The 19014-nt window shown below is 32.0% G+C and overlaps 1 protein-coding gene across 1 annotated transcript in view; it reads right to left on the bottom strand.

Annotated features, from left to right (window-relative positions):
• Positions 1-18314, bottom strand: part of LOC134247848 (mucin-2-like) — a 19993-nt gene extending 1679 nt beyond the window's left edge. The window contains 12 exon segments of the mRNA XM_062730253.1: positions 1-2126; positions 2616-2758; positions 2845-2974; positions 3131-3270; positions 10898-10950; positions 11104-11228; positions 12008-12093; positions 13041-13200; positions 13412-13855; positions 14004-14788; positions 14790-15897; positions 18121-18314. The exon segment at positions 1-2126 is cut by the window's left edge and continues 412 nt beyond it. Of these exon segments, the coding sequence (XP_062586237.1) occupies positions 1-2126; positions 2616-2758; positions 2845-2974; positions 3131-3270; positions 10898-10950; positions 11104-11228; positions 12008-12093; positions 13041-13200; positions 13412-13855; positions 14004-14788; positions 14790-15897; positions 18121-18314 (5494 nt within the window).
• Positions 18315-19014: the final 700 nt, after the last annotated feature.

Raw genomic sequence — 19014 nt, 5'->3', positions numbered from 1 at the left:
GAGTTATCTTTGTTTGTGTGTCTGTTATTGCGGTCAGGGTAAAATTTTTAGTCGTTAGTATTGTTGTTGTTGTAGTTGCTAAACGTGTTGTTGCTGTTGATGTAGAAATTGTCGATGACATAGTTGATGATGGTGGTGTTGATGTCGCTGAAGGCTTCGTTTCTGTTGTTGTGGTTTTTAATTTTGTTGTTGATGTATAAGTTGCTTTTGCTGTGGTTGCTGACGGTTTTCCTGCAGGTTTTGTTGTTGTTGTAGTTGCAAATTTTGGTGTTGCTGTTGATGTAGTTGAGGTTGTTAAAGATGATGTTGGAGTGGCTAGAGGCTTTGTTGGTGTAGTTGCTAATTGTGATGTTGGTGTTAATTTTAATGTAGTTGTGGATGCGGATGGTATTGTTTGTGTCGCTGCAGATTTTGATGTTGTTGTGGAGATGGTTGTTGCCAATCTTGTGGGAAGTGTCACTGTTGGTGTGGTATTCGTTATTGATGTAGTTGCTGTAGTTGCTCTTGTCGTTGTTTTTGACAATAACATATTGACTGTTGTTGGTTGTATAGTTGTTGATGAAAATGTTGTAGTTACTGTTGGTATTTTTTTCGTCGCTATTGGTGTAAAAATTGTCAATGAATTGGCTTTGGTTGGTATAATTGTTTTTAATTTGGGTGTAGTTGTTTGTTTAGTTGTTGTTTTTCTTAATTTAGTTGTCTTCCGCGTAGTTTCTGTAAGATTAGTGGTTCCAATTGTTGGCTGCAAGGTTGATGATGTAGGTTTTGTTGTTGTTCCTGTTAGTTTAGTGGTTGTTGATGCAGGTTTTGTTGTTGTTTCTGTTTGTTTAGAGGTTGATGATGTAGATTTCAGTTTTGCTGTTGTTCCTGTTAATTTAGAGGTTGATGATGTAGATTTTGTTGTTCCTGTTAATTTAGTGGCTAATGTTGAAGGTTTTGTTGTTCCCATTAATTTAATGGTTGATGTAGCTTTTGTTGTTTTTCCTGTTAGTTTAAAGGTTGATGACGTAGGTTTATGTGTTCCTGTTAATTTAGTGGTTGATGATATAGGTTTTGTTGTTGTTCCTGTTACTTTAGAGGCTGATGATGTAGGGTTTGTTGTTTTTCCTGTTAATTTAGAGGTTGATGATGTAGGTTTATGTGTTCCTGTTAATTTAATGGTTGATGATATAGGTTTTGTTGTTGTTCCTGTTACTTTAGAGGCTGATGATGTAGGGTTTGTTGTTTTTCCTGTTAATTTAGAGGTTGATGATGTAGGTTTATATGTTCCTGTTAATTTAGTGGTTGTGGACATAGATTTTGTTGTTGTTGACATTAATATTGTGGTTGATGATGAAGGTGTTGTTGTTTTTCCTAGTGGTATAGTCGTCAATGGCTTTGATATTGTTGATGAACTTGTGGTTGTTGTTGGTGCAGGAGATGTTCCTTTTATTGTTGTTTTTGTGCTGGTTTGTAGTCTCGTGCTTGTTGATGGTGTTATGGTAGTGATTGTCATGTTTGTTGCTGATTTAGAAATTGCTGCCATAGTGCTTGTTCTTGATGGAAATATGCTTGTTTCAATTTTTGAAGTTGGTGGTGATGTGCTGCTTTTTTGTGTAGTAGTTTTAGTTTGTGTACTGGTCGCTGGTGGACTGGTGGTTGTTGACAAGGTAGATATCGATTGTGTTTGTGTTGCGGTACTTGCTGTTCCTTTATTTGTAGTTGATTTATTAAAATTTGGTAATGTTATTGTTCTTGATAGAACTATGTTTGATGTTGATGGTATAGTTGTTGTAAATAAAGTTGTACTTGATGCTTTTGTTGTTGTAGTTAACCTTTCTGCGTTTGTTTGCTTTATTGTTTTTACTGGTGAAGTTTTTGGCGTTCGTTTAATGGTTGTATTTGATAGTATGGATTTTGTTGATAATGATGACGTCATAATCCGTCCTGAAGTCGTTGTTGGTTTTGTAATTGTTGTTGACTGGATAGTGGTTATGTATGAAGTAGTCTTTGCAAGTAAAGTAGTTTTAGAAGGTACGTTTGTTGTCTCTACTGAAGTCGTGGTTATCACGGGTAAAATGTTCCTTTGATCACATTTTGGAGCCAGAAAATGAGGCGAACACGACACTATAAACTGTAGTGTTATCCTGAAATTAAGAAAAATAAATGATTATTAATTTAGAGCTCTAGTGGATCCAGAGGTCAGTGTTTTAGCTGTATACAAACTATGCATGTTTGTGTTCAAGAGTACAGTGAAAGTTTTAAAACATTCAATAAGTTTTCAAATTGAAAACATTTGATAATGTATCCAGAGAAGATAAAATTTTAAATGTATATGAAGTTCTAATTGCTCATTATTATGTTTCCTCACACGAACTTTGGGAACTCGGAAATAGATGAATTGAGAGAGGCAATAAGCCACCTGATTTAGGTGGTCTGAAAGTAAAATGCAAAATTCTGCTGCATTTTCTAATATACTCGTATTCAACATGATTAAAAATACCCGTGTAAATACTAGAAGTTCTAATTGAAATAGTCTTGAATGCATGACGGGGTTCAAGTAAAGCTGGAGAGGACAAAATGAAATTATTCCATTTTCACATGTATGATTGATAATGTTAAGTTCTGTTGCTTACCGTACGTTTTTCTTTCCAGGTTTCGTCGTGATATTTTGTGCTGCAGTTACATTTCCATTGTAGGTGTAGTCTGTCACTCCAATGTTAGGGTAGGAATATCTCGAGTTATATTTATAGACGTTTATTGATATTTGGAAATTAAGCTAAAAAATGACAAAAATGCATTAGTTTTTGTAAAATAAATTTACGAACTTTAGGACAGGAGAACTGATAAATATTGAGCTTTTACCTGACCAGTGAGATTCTTCCAGGAGTAATCAGCATGGTCTTTTAATGCAGGGATATCGGAGAATAAAAAATGATTTTTGTCATGAGCTCGCTGATCCATATGTTTTTCTTTGCAATTTAGAGTCTGAAGTCTGAAGATAAAAAAAGAAAAACCTAACATTGATTAAATGCAATTCAGAATCTATTAGTAATAAAAACAAAGAATCAAAATAAAAACCCTGAAACATATTCATCATTTTTCCACAATAATAACTATTTTTGCATTTACTAGTATTTAATAAACCTACCCCTGTGAAGAATGCAGACAAATTTGAAAGAAAACATCACACTCGCTGCAGCCAAAACCAAAGAACCCATCACAGCAGTTGTCTGGATCTCTGTTGTACTCTAGTAACTTCAACTTCACGTCATAGTCACCAACTACAAACTTAAAAAAGGAGAAAGCATTGGGGATTTATGACCGTAATCAAATAACGCAATGATAAATATTAAGACACCAACCTAGTGAATTTAACAAACTTATTAAAACTTTCAGTTTACAGGTTAAGATAGTGAGTTGTGGAGAAAACCTAGTGAAAGTTACTCATCAATTCTAAAATTTACTAATCTTATCTAGTAAATATACCAATATCTGATTTTGACAGCTGTTTCTTCAACAAAAATGGAACTCGTAAATTTACTTACCTCGTCATTGGTCATTTGAAAAATTATTTTGTTAAAACAGATTCTGATTGCACACATAAGTACTCTGAAGTTGACATCAAGAAGATGCTTGAGTTTCTGATTGACAATATCTATGTGGTTTTCGGATCTATTGGAATTCCCATGGGTACAAATTGCGCTTTTTAGCAGACTTATTTTTATATTCATATGAAGCAGAATTTATACAAAATCTTATGCGTGAAAAGAAGAAAACACTTGCTGTGGCCTTCAACTCATTTCATATATCTTATTGTCTATTAATAATGATAATTTCCATTCCTACGTCGATACATATATCCTGGTGAACTGTATACCACAGAGTCCGACACTTCTGCTTCATACTTGGATATTTTACTTGAAAAAGACACTAATGGTAATCTAACAACCAAACTATATGATAAACGTGATGACTTTAAGTTTTCTATCGTCAACTTCCCTTACTTATGCAGCAATACACCTTCATCACCTGCATACGGAGTATATATATCTCAGTTGATTCGATACGCAAGAGCGTACGTATGAACAATTTCTTATAAATTATTGACAAGCAAGTTGATGAAACAAGAATATCAACAGTCTCGTTTAATGTCATCATTTCGTAAATTCTATGGTCGATTGACCTTGTCAAAATACATTTATCATTATTTTTTCATACCAATTGTTAGTCCATTATTTATACAATGAACCTGAATGACAATCAACGGCGGGTGTGACCGGTCGGCAAGCTCACTTCCATGGCACCTGATCCCACCTCTGATGTTTCAGTAAGTTGTTTTGTATATTGTTTAATGGACGTTGAGTTTACTGAAATCCTAGGTAAAACTACTAATGATTGTATGGACAGTGAATTACTAGTTTTCTTCGAACTTATAGTTATTTTTTTTACAGTGTGTTTCTATTAAACAATTCGCCATTTTTTAAATATCCCAAGAAATCTATGGCCCATTTTCTTGCATTTACAACAAAGACCAAAAATGTAATTCTACACATAACTTTCTTTATTACATTGATTTGAAAAATGCTTTAATTTTAATTAAAAAAGAAACTATTAAGATGTTTGTATGTTAGGGATTTCAAACATAATAGTTTCTTAAGAAAAGAACGATGCAATCAACCCAAGTTTCGATCTTAGTCGTAAGTTGTTTTGTTGCAGTTTCTGAAATTAGATAATGATATTGTTAATGAAACATATTTGGTGTGTACGAAATTTGGCAAAAAATTAATTTTCATATATTTAGCGTAATTTGCGTAATTTAGTGCTGTCTGAATTGCTAAATATTTACAAATATTATTAACAAACCAATTAGCTATTTACTTGGGTGAGCGTTACACTTTTAAACTCAAAAGAATTTATAAATATACATTTTAACTGAACCAACTCTTCAAAAAATCAACTACCGGGTAATTGTATGTAGATTCAGATTAAGTTTTGATTTTGTAATGAAATTTCTTTGAATAAATTTTTCCATATACAAAAAATAAAATTGTTAAAAATATTTTATCAAGATATATATTTTTTTGACTGATTTTGATTTGAAATGACATAAATAATAAATCCCTGAAATATAATGAACTCGTAGGTTTTCCTTGGTGCTGAGATATGAGATTTTGATTTGCTTTCTATATAATTCCATACAAAATTTTGTACAATGTTTAATCTTATAAAGATATCTTAAAAAATGCCCCACTATACTTGGTGAACATTATTCAGGTTACCAATTTTAACGTAAATCCATGAGAAATATTTCTGATATACGAAAAAAAAAATGTTTGTGTTATTTATCCTTAATGACAAACAATTTAGGATAACTTAAAGTCTAGGCTTTTTGACTTTGCCTTTTCGATAAAAATGTAACGGGTATTTACTTACCTTGTCATTGGTCATTTTGTTGCAACATTATTTCGTTTAAAAAATTCTGATTGCACTTAAATTTGCACACACAAGTACTCTGTGATTTTCATATAAAAATACTTGTTTCTGATTGAAATTTAAAGACAGTTAATGTGCCCTGTTGATATTTATAGACATATTTTTGGATTGTTATGAAGCAGTATTTTTATACATGAGAAGAAGAAGAAACTTGCTTTTGCTTTCGGCTCATATTTATATATATCACGGCGTATTATCAATAAACAATAGTAATCATATGTCAATACAATATATACAAGTACAAGTACCAGTGAGCTTGAAATTAAAGATACCACAAAGTCTCGAAGATTTATGATTAATGTGATGAATTTAACTTTTCAATCCCCAACTTCCCTTACTTATGTAGCAATTTACACTTATCACATGTATAAACAGATGGTGTTTCTCAGTAGATTTGCTGTGCAAGATCATGCTCTGCAGTAGAATAATTTCTAAAATGAGGCAAGCTAAACAAGTAGAAACAGAATTTCAACAGTTTCGGTTGAAGTTTTCATTTTGTACGTTCTATGGTCGATAGTTTTCATACTAATTATTAGGCCATTGTTTAAACATTAAATTTTCGACGGATTTTTTCGTTATTTCCTGATCATGATATAAAGCACATGGCAAATGTGACCGGTTGGCAAAGACTGCTCACTCCTCCATGGCACTTGATCCCTCCTCTGATGTTTTTATGACTTTTTGCGTTATGTTCCTGATTTTTATTGTTTGAGTGGACTTTTGAGCTTAATATTGTACGTTATCTTAATAGATTTCAATTTTACAAGCAGCATGACTACAGAAATTAAACTAATATACAGCCATTGTATTGTAATTTCACCGTCCTTATACTTGACTATAGACTTACGCGTACTTCAAGAGACAATGATATTTCTTAAGCGCAGTAGTTAAGTATTCAGTTGGTGAGTCTGTTGTTTGATGTCCCGTCGAGAAATTTAAACCCATCTTTAGATACCAGCACTTGCTGGTAGAGAGTTGCAAATTTAGAGCTGTACTTGGCGCAAAGTGCTTCTTGAGCAGTAAGGGATCTTTTCTGTGTCAGCATCTACTGAACTTACTGCGACACGGTTAATCGGTTTATACAGTCTCCTTCGTACGGTCTAGTTCTCGTCCATTATTGTTTCTCTATATACCTGTATATTTCTCGATAGAGTCGAAGGTAATTCGTCATGCCAGCACTAAGTGAAAGTTGCGGGATGAGACCTTAAAAACCGAGGTCCCGTGACAAGACAGACGCTGGCATGATAAAGTTTCCTCACTGCTCGATTTCCTCGAGTGTCGAGTAAAGGTCAAAATTTGAAGCCCTTCAATATATGATGACCTCTACATGAGTGAAAAATTGTATATTACATTACAATCAATCAATTTAACTCTCTCAGTAAATAGTGTACTATTGCAATCGTAAAATTTCAATCCTCTTTACAATTGTTAGCTATGAGACAAGTTTGCTATTATCGGGTAGTTCTTGTAAGTACTAGTAAGTAAAAATATTACAAAGAAATATTGACAAGAAAAAATACATATTTAGGAGTTTACTGTTGAGTATAAGAAAAATTTATTATTCTTAAGTATATTGATAAATGAAATTATTGTGTACATTTCTAGTAAAACAAATTGAATACCATATGATGAACTTTTTATACCAAAAGATTTATTATAAAACTTTGATTAAATGGTTCTAGAAAAAAAATTAATAGATGGAAGATGAAAAATAAAGATTATTAAGACGAGCTCTCTTTGCCATTGCCTGCTTCAAACTTGACTTAATTTCAGTTGAATAAAAAGATCAATGCATGCTTATGCAATTGTTTTTTTTAATACCTGTATATTTCTTAGGTAATTCAACAGCACTACAATATAAAAAGTACATCCCCTCATGTTGTTTCAAATATTCCTTCAAATTTGCATGTTAATTACACATGTTAATCATCGTTAATGGTGATACACTATGCAAGGTTGTTGAACCATTCGCACATCAGGCCACTGAACAAATGGGACAAGGGAAAATTGTACATTGAAAGATGACGGGCATCTATAGATTAAGATCGTTATCGAGGTCAGGATGCATCAACAGTTGAATTATTTTTGAAACTTTTTGAATAGATTTCAAATGCATTAAATGCTATATATAAAAAAAGTATCATTGAGGCTATTTAAATATTATACTTCGTAACAATATAACATTTATATAAAAGTATGCATGATATTGCCAAGAAAGGGTTTTTTCTCAGCGCGGACATTGCAGTTTTGTAAATATTTGTTCTGTGAAAGATCAGATAAGTTATCTTCTGTTGTCTTATAGACAATTGTGTCAAAAGGGTATGAATTAAATACTACGTACTGCACACGGTAATCAGTTTAATAAACGTTTATTTACTAGAATACATATTTATGTAAGATAAACTGGAGAAAAGGTGAGGTGATAATAGCACACATACATACATGTAAGCACTAATGTGTTCCATATATTGAGGAATATGGAGTGATGATAACTGAATTTAGTTATTATTTATTACGTCAAATGTTATATTTGGGATTGTGGAGAAATCTGCAGTAATCCCTTTGTCTCAATATTGTTAACCATTAAATGACTGTTTTTTCAAATAACAAAATTATACACTTTCTAAATACAAATGTTTTTGTTTCATTTGAAATTTTTTTCAACATTTCAGAATTTGTTGCCCAATATTACGACCGCATTTGCAAATATTTGGCATTAATTCCTATCTATATATCTTAAAACACCATTAAGAAAACCGTTCTTTATAAAGAAGAACTAGGAAAATTTCAGATCTTGTAATTTGTCATTTACAAAAAACGACTTGTTTTAAAACAAGTCTCATTCAACACCCAACACTCTAAAATTAATACTAACACGAAGTTTTCATTAGGAATTTGAGACTAGGCACTTATTGTGCTTCTATTGTTTGGTCTTTACATAAAAAAGACAATACTTGCTGTAGCCTTCAACTCGACATTTATATATATCGACGACCTTTTGTGAATTAAGAATTGTTATCTCCATTCTGTTGTCATGTCGATAGTATAGATCCTGCATGGTGAGCTAGAAATAAAATATACTGCACAGAGTCTTACACATTTGTTTCATATTTGGATAATTTACTTTAAATAGTCGTTAATGGTAATCTAACAACCAAGCTTAATAGTAACCATGGCGACTTAAACTTTTCAATCGTCAACTTCCCTTACTTATGCAGCAATATACCTTCATATTATCACCATATGATATGGGGTTATATCTCTCAGTTGATTCGATACGCAAGAGCATGCTCTACGTATGAACAATATCTAAAACAAGTAAGTTATTTACAAACACATTGATGAAACAAGAATATCAGCAATTTCGTTTAAAGTCATCATTTTGTAAGTTCTGCGGTCGATACAATGACCTAGTCAGCAAATACATTTTATTATTGAGTCAAATGTTGACAGACATTTTTCATACTAATTCTTAGTTCATTATTTATATATTTATACACTGAATTGACGACGGATTTTCCCATAATTTCTAAATTATGACAAAGAGCACACGGCGGGTGTGATTGGTCAGCAGTGGATGTTCTCTCATCCATGGTACCTTATCTCACCTCTGATGATTTTGGAGGTTCGTTTTTGCTCTGTTACTGATTAGTTTTGTTTGATGGTGTAATATATCAGAGACAACACCGGTATATATTTTATATAGTTTATCTAATAAGCACAAATATATATACAGCCTGACTACATATATCAGTTAGGAAGTGTCTTTGTACCAAAATCGTTTTATATTTTATAGTCTTTGGAGCTGGGAAACTAGTGACTCAATTTCAGAATAATGTCATTTGTTTTGAGAGCTAACTTTGCTTACGTGTCAAATCAATTATAAACAGATTGTGATACAAATCTAGTAAATTCCTAAACATTACAGATGGACTTTTGAGCTTGAATACTGTTCTTTATCTCCATATAACTTATAATAGGATATTTTTGTCAGACATGTTTTAACTCAGTTATGAGGGAATTGTACATGCTCCTTCTGATTATTTATTAATCTGTTTAAAACAGATTTTAACAGCCTTTTTACTGTTTGGGAGGGGATGCTCACTCCCACTAAGAACTTTATCCTATCTCTGATGTCCCCAGAGTTTTGCAGTTTTAACAATGCAATATGTTTACAGGATTAATAAGAACAATCAATATCCTTTTTTCACATTTAATTACAAAATTTTGAAAGAATTAAAAAAAGGAAAGTGCAATTTTACGACACAATTAAATAAGAAACTTTATGAAGAAAAAAAAACAATTCATAAATCATGCTTATTAAAATTGTCTTTGTACTCTTCAGAAAATCTTACAGCGTTATGCATATGATATTTCCATGTTTATTAAATCAATCAAAATTTCAAAATTATGCACCTAGTGAAATCTCTCAGTATAGCCTGAGATGTTACAAACTTCAGACAACATCAGACCATATCGTATCAGCTGATTACGAGGGATCGGTGGCCGAGGAGTTTCATAGACACTGACACGGTCGATGCATGACTATTTGTTTAACCGTAATAATTAAATGCAATCTGTATTTACCGACACTCCACTTTCAGTGTTGATTAGGAGAAAACAAACAAACAACATGTATGTTTATGCAAATGTATTATTAATCCTACCTACTCTAGCCAATTATTACTTTAAAAAACTTAAGTTGATTGACAGATGACTTTAGTATAAAAAATATATCATACTTAGAATATCTATAACTTGATTTAACTGGTTAAACACAGTTTGTCGAACATGAATTAAAGCACAGGGGCGTATCCAAAGCAACGCCAATGCCCTGCTCTAAAAAAAGACATTTCTCAATTCAGCAGAAGTTATATTTTTCAAAAATGTATTATCAATATCATCTTTTTCAGATTTGATTCAAATATTTTATTGACAACTTATGATAAAATGCTTATTTCTTTTAGGCGTGTTTCAAGGTTTGTGGAAAAAGTCTCAAGTACGATTCTAACTCTCTCCTAAGCTCAAGGTAAAATTAAGTGTTTTACAAATATATCGAAAATTTAAAAAAGCAACAGGCGAATCAAATGATGAAATAAAGAGGGTGGTTTGTCAAATTACTTAAACTAAATCAAAATAAGTAAAAAAAAATCACGGTTTTAAATATTTTTTTTAAATTAAAAAGCCATTTTTTTTTTTATTAAAAAGTTATCTGGAGACCAACAATGTCTTGAATCAATCTTCACTTTTCATTGAATTTATATATCAAGTGAAGGAATGTTGTACAGCTTATATGGATATCAAAAGTAATTGGCATGATATTTGACTAAGATCATTTATGTATGCTATATAATTGTTAAAAAATAGTTTATTATGGCATAAAAACATTTCTTGAAACAGTTCATATCATATTATTCAATACCAAAGCGACATATCGCTTCATTATCACATGAGACACACTTTTATCATAGCTGCCTGGTAAAAAATGCCACATAACCTTATCACACTTGCCACACACCTATGTGTACGATATTAATTCCATGAGGTCATTTTGTGACGGTCCTGATAGCGCCTCGTTCTGGATGTAACTGACATCACTTGTTACCAATACTGACGGTCATAAGTTACTGGTGTCAGAAACAGGTATTTTGAAAGTTGCAATGTCTTCTGAATCATGTATATTTAACGCCATATTATTATGTCCGTTCATACGCGACTCCTTATCCTTGCGTCTAAATCTCTGTTGCTTCTTCCTGTAATTATCACAAAGACCAAAAAATATAAAAAAAAATATTTATGTAAATGTCGAATTCAAACGTTTATTTAATACATGTACATGAGAAAAATCCCTATTTCAAAACAAATTTTACAGTTTTTGTCATCTACAATGTACATCATTGATTACATTAAATTAAATGTTCCCTAGCTCTTTTAACATATATATATATATATATATATATATATATATATATATATATATATATATATATATATATATATATATATATATATATATATATATATATATTTTGGTGGTGTCTTTAAATTAGCACCACTGGTAATGGTGCATGATGCATTATAGTATGGATCCCTATAAAATGATTACGCAGTACATGTAAGTGACTTAGAAGTATGATTACACTTAAGTAATTTTTATAAAGTTAACCTATACCATGACCTTCTATAACATTGATCCTATATATATATATATATATATATATATATATATATATATATATATATATATATATTGTCCATTAATTTTCAAAATGAGAGGAATATATTTAGAATTTATAAATGAATTACAATTGTTAAATATAATGTTAAATCGTGAAGGCAAATTTTACTCCTTTTCTTTCCTTTAGTCCATAAAAGCTCGTCAGTGAAACATTGAGTATCAAAGAAAAAATTATTTCTATGTTATATATATATATATATATATATATATATATATATATATATATATATATATATATAATATATATATATATATATAATTATATATTAGGGAAATTATAAGAAGACCCCTGACCTTCCATACACAACTGTGATTCCTGTAATGATGATTAACAGCAACACAACAGATACAGCAACTCCAGCAACAAGTCCAGTGTTTTTCTACAAAATCAGAGAAAAGCATAACCCGCACTAAAATTTACAATGTGAAGGTAATAAATGTTTAATATAATGTTAAATTTCCAAGGCAAATCCTTTTGACTTCTATGTACATTTTACTTCAGATCCGCAATATTTATTTCTTAATTAATGAACATGCTTGTTTAAAGTCATAAATTATAAGTTTTATGGTCATAAAATTTAATTGGCCTTGATCAGCAAACCATGTACAATTTAAAATTAGTCACCTGGTTAGTGTGTGTTTACTCATCCTAATGGTTAATATTATTTAATAACTGAAAAATTGACTGACAATTCTCTATGTTATTTCCTGATGTGCAGACCAATGGGGCACACGGAGTGTGACATTTTCGAGAATTGTCAGGGCATGTCAATGTATTTCATTTCACATCTGATCCCACCTCTGCATGTTTTGTTTTGCTAAATGTTACCCCCTTATTTTGTATTGTTTTATGGAAAATAAATATTTTGACAACCCTAATATATATATATATATATATATATATATATATATATATATATATATATATATATATATATATATATATATATATATATATATATATATATATATATATATATATATATATTACCATTTTAGCATAAAGAGTTAAGAAAATCATAAGTAATTGTGTTTGGAGTTCTATTCATCAACTCAACTAGCAGTACGTTATGCTGTTTTCTTTCTTGACAACTAATATTTACAAATTATATGTACGAACATAGTAAGTATAATATAATTACTGCAAAGTAGTTCTTTGCTTAGGAATCTTAATTTTTACAATATCTCAATTTATAATATATTTCATAATGAAACCTTTGACCAATAAAATATGTGTACGAAACATTGTCCCTAATGGTTTTAAGGTTGACATCCTGATAGATATAATACATATAATCTTCATCATAAAAATAAAGGTTTACTATACCTTGTTTTTATTCAGAATTATCTTCTTGGGATTTACCTCTCCATTGTATTGTTTCAGTTTCATTGTCTGTAGAGCTGCCTTGACACCGTTCTTAAACTGATCGTCTTCAAGGTCACATTGCAAACATTTGTAGTTGTATAGAATCTCCGTTACTGGATCACTAAAAGGAGACAAGATGTTATGTTAGGATCATACTGTATTTATATTTTTTGAAGAAAGAGAATGCTAATGTGTTTTTTCTTTTATAGAATAGAAAAAAATAAACCCCACAATCGGCTTCTATTTTCAACATTTATTTATCAATAATGTGTTGATTACCAAATAAAATTTATCATAAAAGGATCGATTTAAAAAAAAAATTCTTTACTCACTTATTTGTACCGAACATGAATTCGACTTGAAACTCAATCTTAAAGGATTGTTTATCAGAATTAAGCTGCTGTAGATGCTTTATTATTTCTTTCTTGAGTTGTTGAAGTTGATTTGTTGATATTTGACCAAATATCCTGAATGTTTGTTTTCTACTTCCTCCAGGGGAACGAACAGTGGTTATCTCCCTCAATGTAGTAGTTGAATGTGAAGTGGTTTTTGTTTGGATATTGACTGTGCTTGGTGAAATTGTTGATCTAGTGATTTTAGAAGTCGTTGTTGTTAGTGTTGGTGAAATAGTCACTGTTTTTGTTTTTAGCTTAGAGGACATTGCTGCTGGTTGGGGTGTTAGTGATATTGTCGTCATAGTGTTGTTGTTGGTTTTGTTGGTGTAGAAGATTGTTGTTGGGTTTTTAGGTGTGGAAGTTCTTGTTGATTTTTGTTGGCTGTGGTGTGGTTGGTGTTGTTATTTGTTTTGTGTGGTTGTTGTTTTTGGCTGTGGTGTGGAAGTGGTTGTTAATTGGTTTTATTTTGGTTTATTGTTGTTTGTTTTGGATGTTGGTGAAGTTGCTGTTGTTGATTTTGGTGTGGTACGTCGTTATTGTTGTTGCTTTTGGGGTATAGTTGTTGAGTGTTTTGGTGTGGAAGTTGTTGTTGGTTTTATCGTGGTAGTTATTGTTGTTTTTTTTGCTGTGGAAGTCTGTTGTTGATTTTGTTGAAGTAGTTGCTTGTTGCTTTTGTGTAATAGTTGTTGTTGTTTTGGTGTGGAAGTGGTTGTTGTTGGTTTTGGTATGGTAATTTTTGTTGGTTTTGGTGTGGTAGTCGTTGCTGATATTTTTTGGTGTGGTAGTTGTTTTTGTTGGTTTTGATGTGGTGGAAGTGGTTGTTTTTGGCGAAGAAGTGTTTGGTTTTGGCCTGAAAGTTGTAGTTTTTCGTGTAGTAGTGGTTGGTTGTTGTGTGGTAGTGGTTGGTTCTGGTGTGGTAGTGGTTGGATCTGGTGTGGTAGGGGTTGGTTCGGGTGTTGTAGTGGTCGGTTTGGATGTTGTAGGGGTTGGTTCGGGTGTGGTAGTTGTTGGTTGTGGTGTGGTAGTGGTTGGTTCTGGTATTGTAGTGATTGGTTCTGGTGTGGTAGGGGTTGGTTTTGGCGTGTAACTTGAAGTTTTTCGTGTTGAAGTGGTTGGTTTTGTCGTGGAAGTTATTGGTTTTTGTTGGGTGGTGATAGCTTTTGGTGTGGTAGTTGTTGGTTCTGGTGTGGAAGTGGTTGCTTCGAGTGTTGTAGTTGTTGGTTGTGGTGTGGTAGTGGTTGGTTGTGGTGTGGTACTGGTTGGTTGTGGTGTGTTGGTTGGTTGTGGTGTGGTAGTTGTTGGTTGTTTTGGTAGTGTTGGTTCTGGAGTTAGTTGTTGGTTTTGGTGTGGTAGTTGTTGGTTCTGGTGTGGTAGTGGTTGGTTCTGGTATTGTAGTGGTTGGTTGTGGTGTGGTAGCTGTTGGTTGTGGTGTGGTACTGGTTGGTTGTGGTGTGGAAGTGGTTGATTGTGGTGTGGAAGTGGTTGGTTGTGGTATGGTAGTGGTTGGTTGTGGTGTGGAAGTGGTTGATTCTGGAGTGGTAGCGGTTGGTTGTGGTGTGGTAGTGGTTGGTTGTGGTGTGGTTGTGGTTGGTTGTGGTGTGGTAGTTGTTGGTTGTGGTGTGGTAGTGGTTGGTTCTGGAGTGGTAGTTGTTGGTTCTGGTGTGGTAGTTGTTGGTTCTGGTGTGGTAGTGGTTGGTTCTGGTATTGTAGTAGTTGGTTGTGGTGTGGTAGTTGTTGGTTGTGGTGTGGTACTGGTTGGTTGTGGTGTGGAAGTGGTTTGTTGTGGTGTGGTAGTTGTTGGTTGTGGTGTTGTAGTTGTTAGTTGTGGTGTGGTAGTGGTTGGTTCTGAAGTGGTAGTTGTTGGTTCTGGTGTGGTAGTTGTTGGTTCTGGTGTGGTAGTGGTTGGTTGTGGTGTGGTAGTTGTTGGTTGTGGTGTGGAAGTGGTTGATTCTGGCGTGGTAATTGTTGGTTGTGGTGTGGTAGTTGTTGGTTGTGGTGTGGTAGTTGTTGGTTGTGGTGTGGTAGTGGTTGGTTCTGAAGTGGTAGTTGTTGGTTCTGGTGTGGTAGTTGTTGGTTCTGGTGTGGTAGTGGTTGGTTGTGGTGTGGTAGTTGTTGGTTGTGGTGTGGAAGTGGTTGGTTGTGGTGTGGTAGTTGTTGGTTGTGGTGTGGTAGTGGTTGGTTGTGGTGTGGAAGTGGTTGATTCTGGCGTGGTAATTGTTGGTTGTGGTGTGGTAGTTGTTGGTTGTGGTGTGGTAGTGGTTGGTTCTGGCGTGGTGGTGGTTGATTTTGGTGTGGTAGTGGTTGGTTTCGGTGCAGAAGTCATTGGTTTATGCGTGGTAGTGGCTACTGTTGTTGTTTTTTGCTTATCACACCCTGGACCAAAAGAGTTTTCCGAGCACGAAACTGTCAGTTGTAATTTTATCCTAGATAATGAAAAACTGATGTTTTAAGTATTGTAAATACGAGGGTTGTCCGGTAAAATGGTGGGTAAAGTGTTTTTCTTATTAATGAGCCCTTTAATCTCAGATTTTTAGCAATAATTTATCTATCAGATTTAAGTATATCTTTCAAATATTTTTTGGATAAAACATAATCAAGTTTTTTATTATTTATTATTCTTAAATGTGCACAGGATACGTCCTACTACGCACGAAAAAAATCCCAGGGTTTCATTAGAGAATACACGAGTTTATTTCGAAATAAAAGTATTAAATGCATAAAATTGGAGTAAAAAATCTATTTTGGGGTCTTTTTGAAAATTTCAAGGGATTTGCCTAATTTTTTTTTTTCAATTTCCCGAGCATCCGAAATGGGAAAGTGCACACATCACACAAAAATGGCGACGTTTGATGATGTTACGGTGCACCAGGGAGTAGTTCAATTTGATATGGATGTAGTAATAATACCCTAAGAGACTTTAGATAAATACTAAAGTTCTACAATAATATAAAAAAGATGTCAAGAGATTTTTAGTATACCAGCAAAATGAGATTTTTAAAGTCATTTTTAAGTGGGACTTATCCAACTTTTTTTTTTAGCAAAGAGGAAAAGTGAAGCTGCTTTAGACACTTTAACGTTATCATCCGTGCGCCGTAAGGCGTTACATCACATAGCATAAAACCTCATAATTATTTTATTTATACATATATTTATTTGAAATCTGATATGATATTGATGAAAAATGTTCTACAGAATAGAAGGCAGTGATGATTATATTTCACCATAGACAATTTGTCCACGATTTTACCGTACAACCCTCGTACATGTATTTAAAAAAGAATTAATTCGCAAGTGAATTAAGGCTAAATATAAGCTTTTCAATGCAAATGAGCTAATAAAAATGCATAAATTGTATACTTTATGTACGGAGAAAGTTCAAATTTATTTTCTTATACATACTTAGTACCCACAGTATTTTAATGCAAGTGCAAATTATGACGTCGTATTATGACGTAATTGTTCTTTCCCATTCAAGGTAATAAAATACATCAACAAAGCAACGTCGTCGCAAGGGCATATCCTATTCAATTTAGAATAAATAATGTATAATATCAAGAAGAACATTCTTAAAATTAATAAAAATGCTGCACAAATCCTATTCACTTTTTCAACTGGTAAAAATTTTAGGAAACTTACACTGTTTATTTTAATATTAATGTAGAAAATAAAGTGGAAAATTTGAGGAAAGGAACCACTAGTTTTAAGTGATTTTCATAAAAGGAAACTATATTGTAATTTCTGATGTTACAGTTTCCATGCATATTTCAAATTTGAGTAGCCTGGATTTTTCCTAAATTAACGGTAAAATATTGCGATTATTGCAACAATTATTTTCAACTGGTGTAGGTCAGACTAAAACGTATATTTAACAGAAAATTTCTAGTATCTTTCAAAGTTAAACCGCGCGATGCATAGTGGAAAATCTTGAATTTTTTAAAAACATGTATTTGACCGAGATTTCATCAAAGATTCGTAACAAAAATTAAGTGATATAATTGATATATTTTTGACTGATTTTGATTGATTGTTATTCCTGCTTTACGCCGAGTCGGCAATATGTCAGCCATATTTCGGCGGTTGATTAATTTTAATAGAATTTGACATTAATAATACATCGCTAAAATATCAAGAAATCGTAAATTGTCTTTGTTTCCCGAATATGCAACTTTGTAAATGTTTATATATATATATATATATATATATATATATATATATATATATATATATATATATATATATATATATATATATATATATATATATATATATATATATATATATATATATATATATATATATATATATATATATATATATATATATATATATATATATATATATATATATATATATATATATATATATATATATATATATATATATATATATATATATATATATATATATATATATATATATATATATATATATATATATATATATATATATATATATATATATATATATATATATATATATATCGGGTACATGTAGTTCTATACATTTCAAACGTTGCGAAGTTACAAAGTTCTCCCACTTTGCTTTATGAACATTATTTAGGTTACTTATTTGACTATAAATCCATGAAAAAATGTTGCTGATTTCCGAAGAAAAAAAGGTTATGTTATATATCTTTCGTTTCTCACCATAAGTTCTTTTCTCCAGGTGTTGTGGTGACTGTCAATCCTGTAGCTGTATTTCCTCTGTACACGTAACTTGTCACTTTAAGATCATCATTGCCACCGACAGAATCGAAGTCGTAAGCATGGAATGATATTTGAAATGAAGGCTGAAAACAAGAAGAGTCAAATGAGAAATTACATTTTTGGTTGCTAAACATCATTCATTACATTCAAATACACCTAGTCTAACAAAATATACTTGTCCACCGATTTTCCTCCATGTGTAGGAATCAGCTTCCTTCAAAGAGTTGGCAAATAAAAAGTGATGTGTGTCATCAACTCGCTGATTTTTATCATTACCATAGCACACCTGGCTTAAATAGTAACAGAAAAGAAGAAAAATCATGTATCGATAAAGCAAGCATTGGCTGAATAGTGCACAACATTGATTTAATTTTTTACAGAAGCATTCTTATGAAAGATTTGTTAATTTGTGAATATGCAAGGTTAGTATAACTAAAATAGATGTTGATCATCCCAAATCAACCCAAATTTGTTATAAGATGAGAGAGATAGGGAGAAAGACTAACCTTTGTGTCGGTAATAAAGGTTGCAGACAAACTTGAAAATAAACGTCACACTCGTGGCATTGCCAGAAAGCTCTTAAATCACAATCACAGTCCTGGTCTCTGTTGTACTCCAGTAACTTCATTGACACTTCATAGTCTCCGACTACTAACTGTAAGTACAGGTCAAAATCATCTAACCATGTACATTTTAATCACACAACAGAAAACAACTACTGATAGCAGATATTCTTTCTGTGATAAAGATCCCCGAAAAAAAGTGTATATGACATGATATGTATCTTATTTAAGGCAATGTGAGCTGCAACTTCGATGTCAGAATATTTTGGTG

This window comes from Saccostrea cucullata, unplaced genomic scaffold (genome assembly GCF_032062105.1).
Source record: "Saccostrea cucullata isolate Sc308-1 unplaced genomic scaffold, CSIRO_AGI_Scuc_v1 ctg295, whole genome shotgun sequence".
Taxonomy (NCBI): Eukaryota; Metazoa; Mollusca; class Bivalvia; order Ostreida; family Ostreidae; genus Saccostrea; species Saccostrea cuccullata.
The sequence above is the reverse complement of the archived record's forward strand: the minus strand, read 5'-3'. Positions and strand labels throughout refer to the sequence as shown.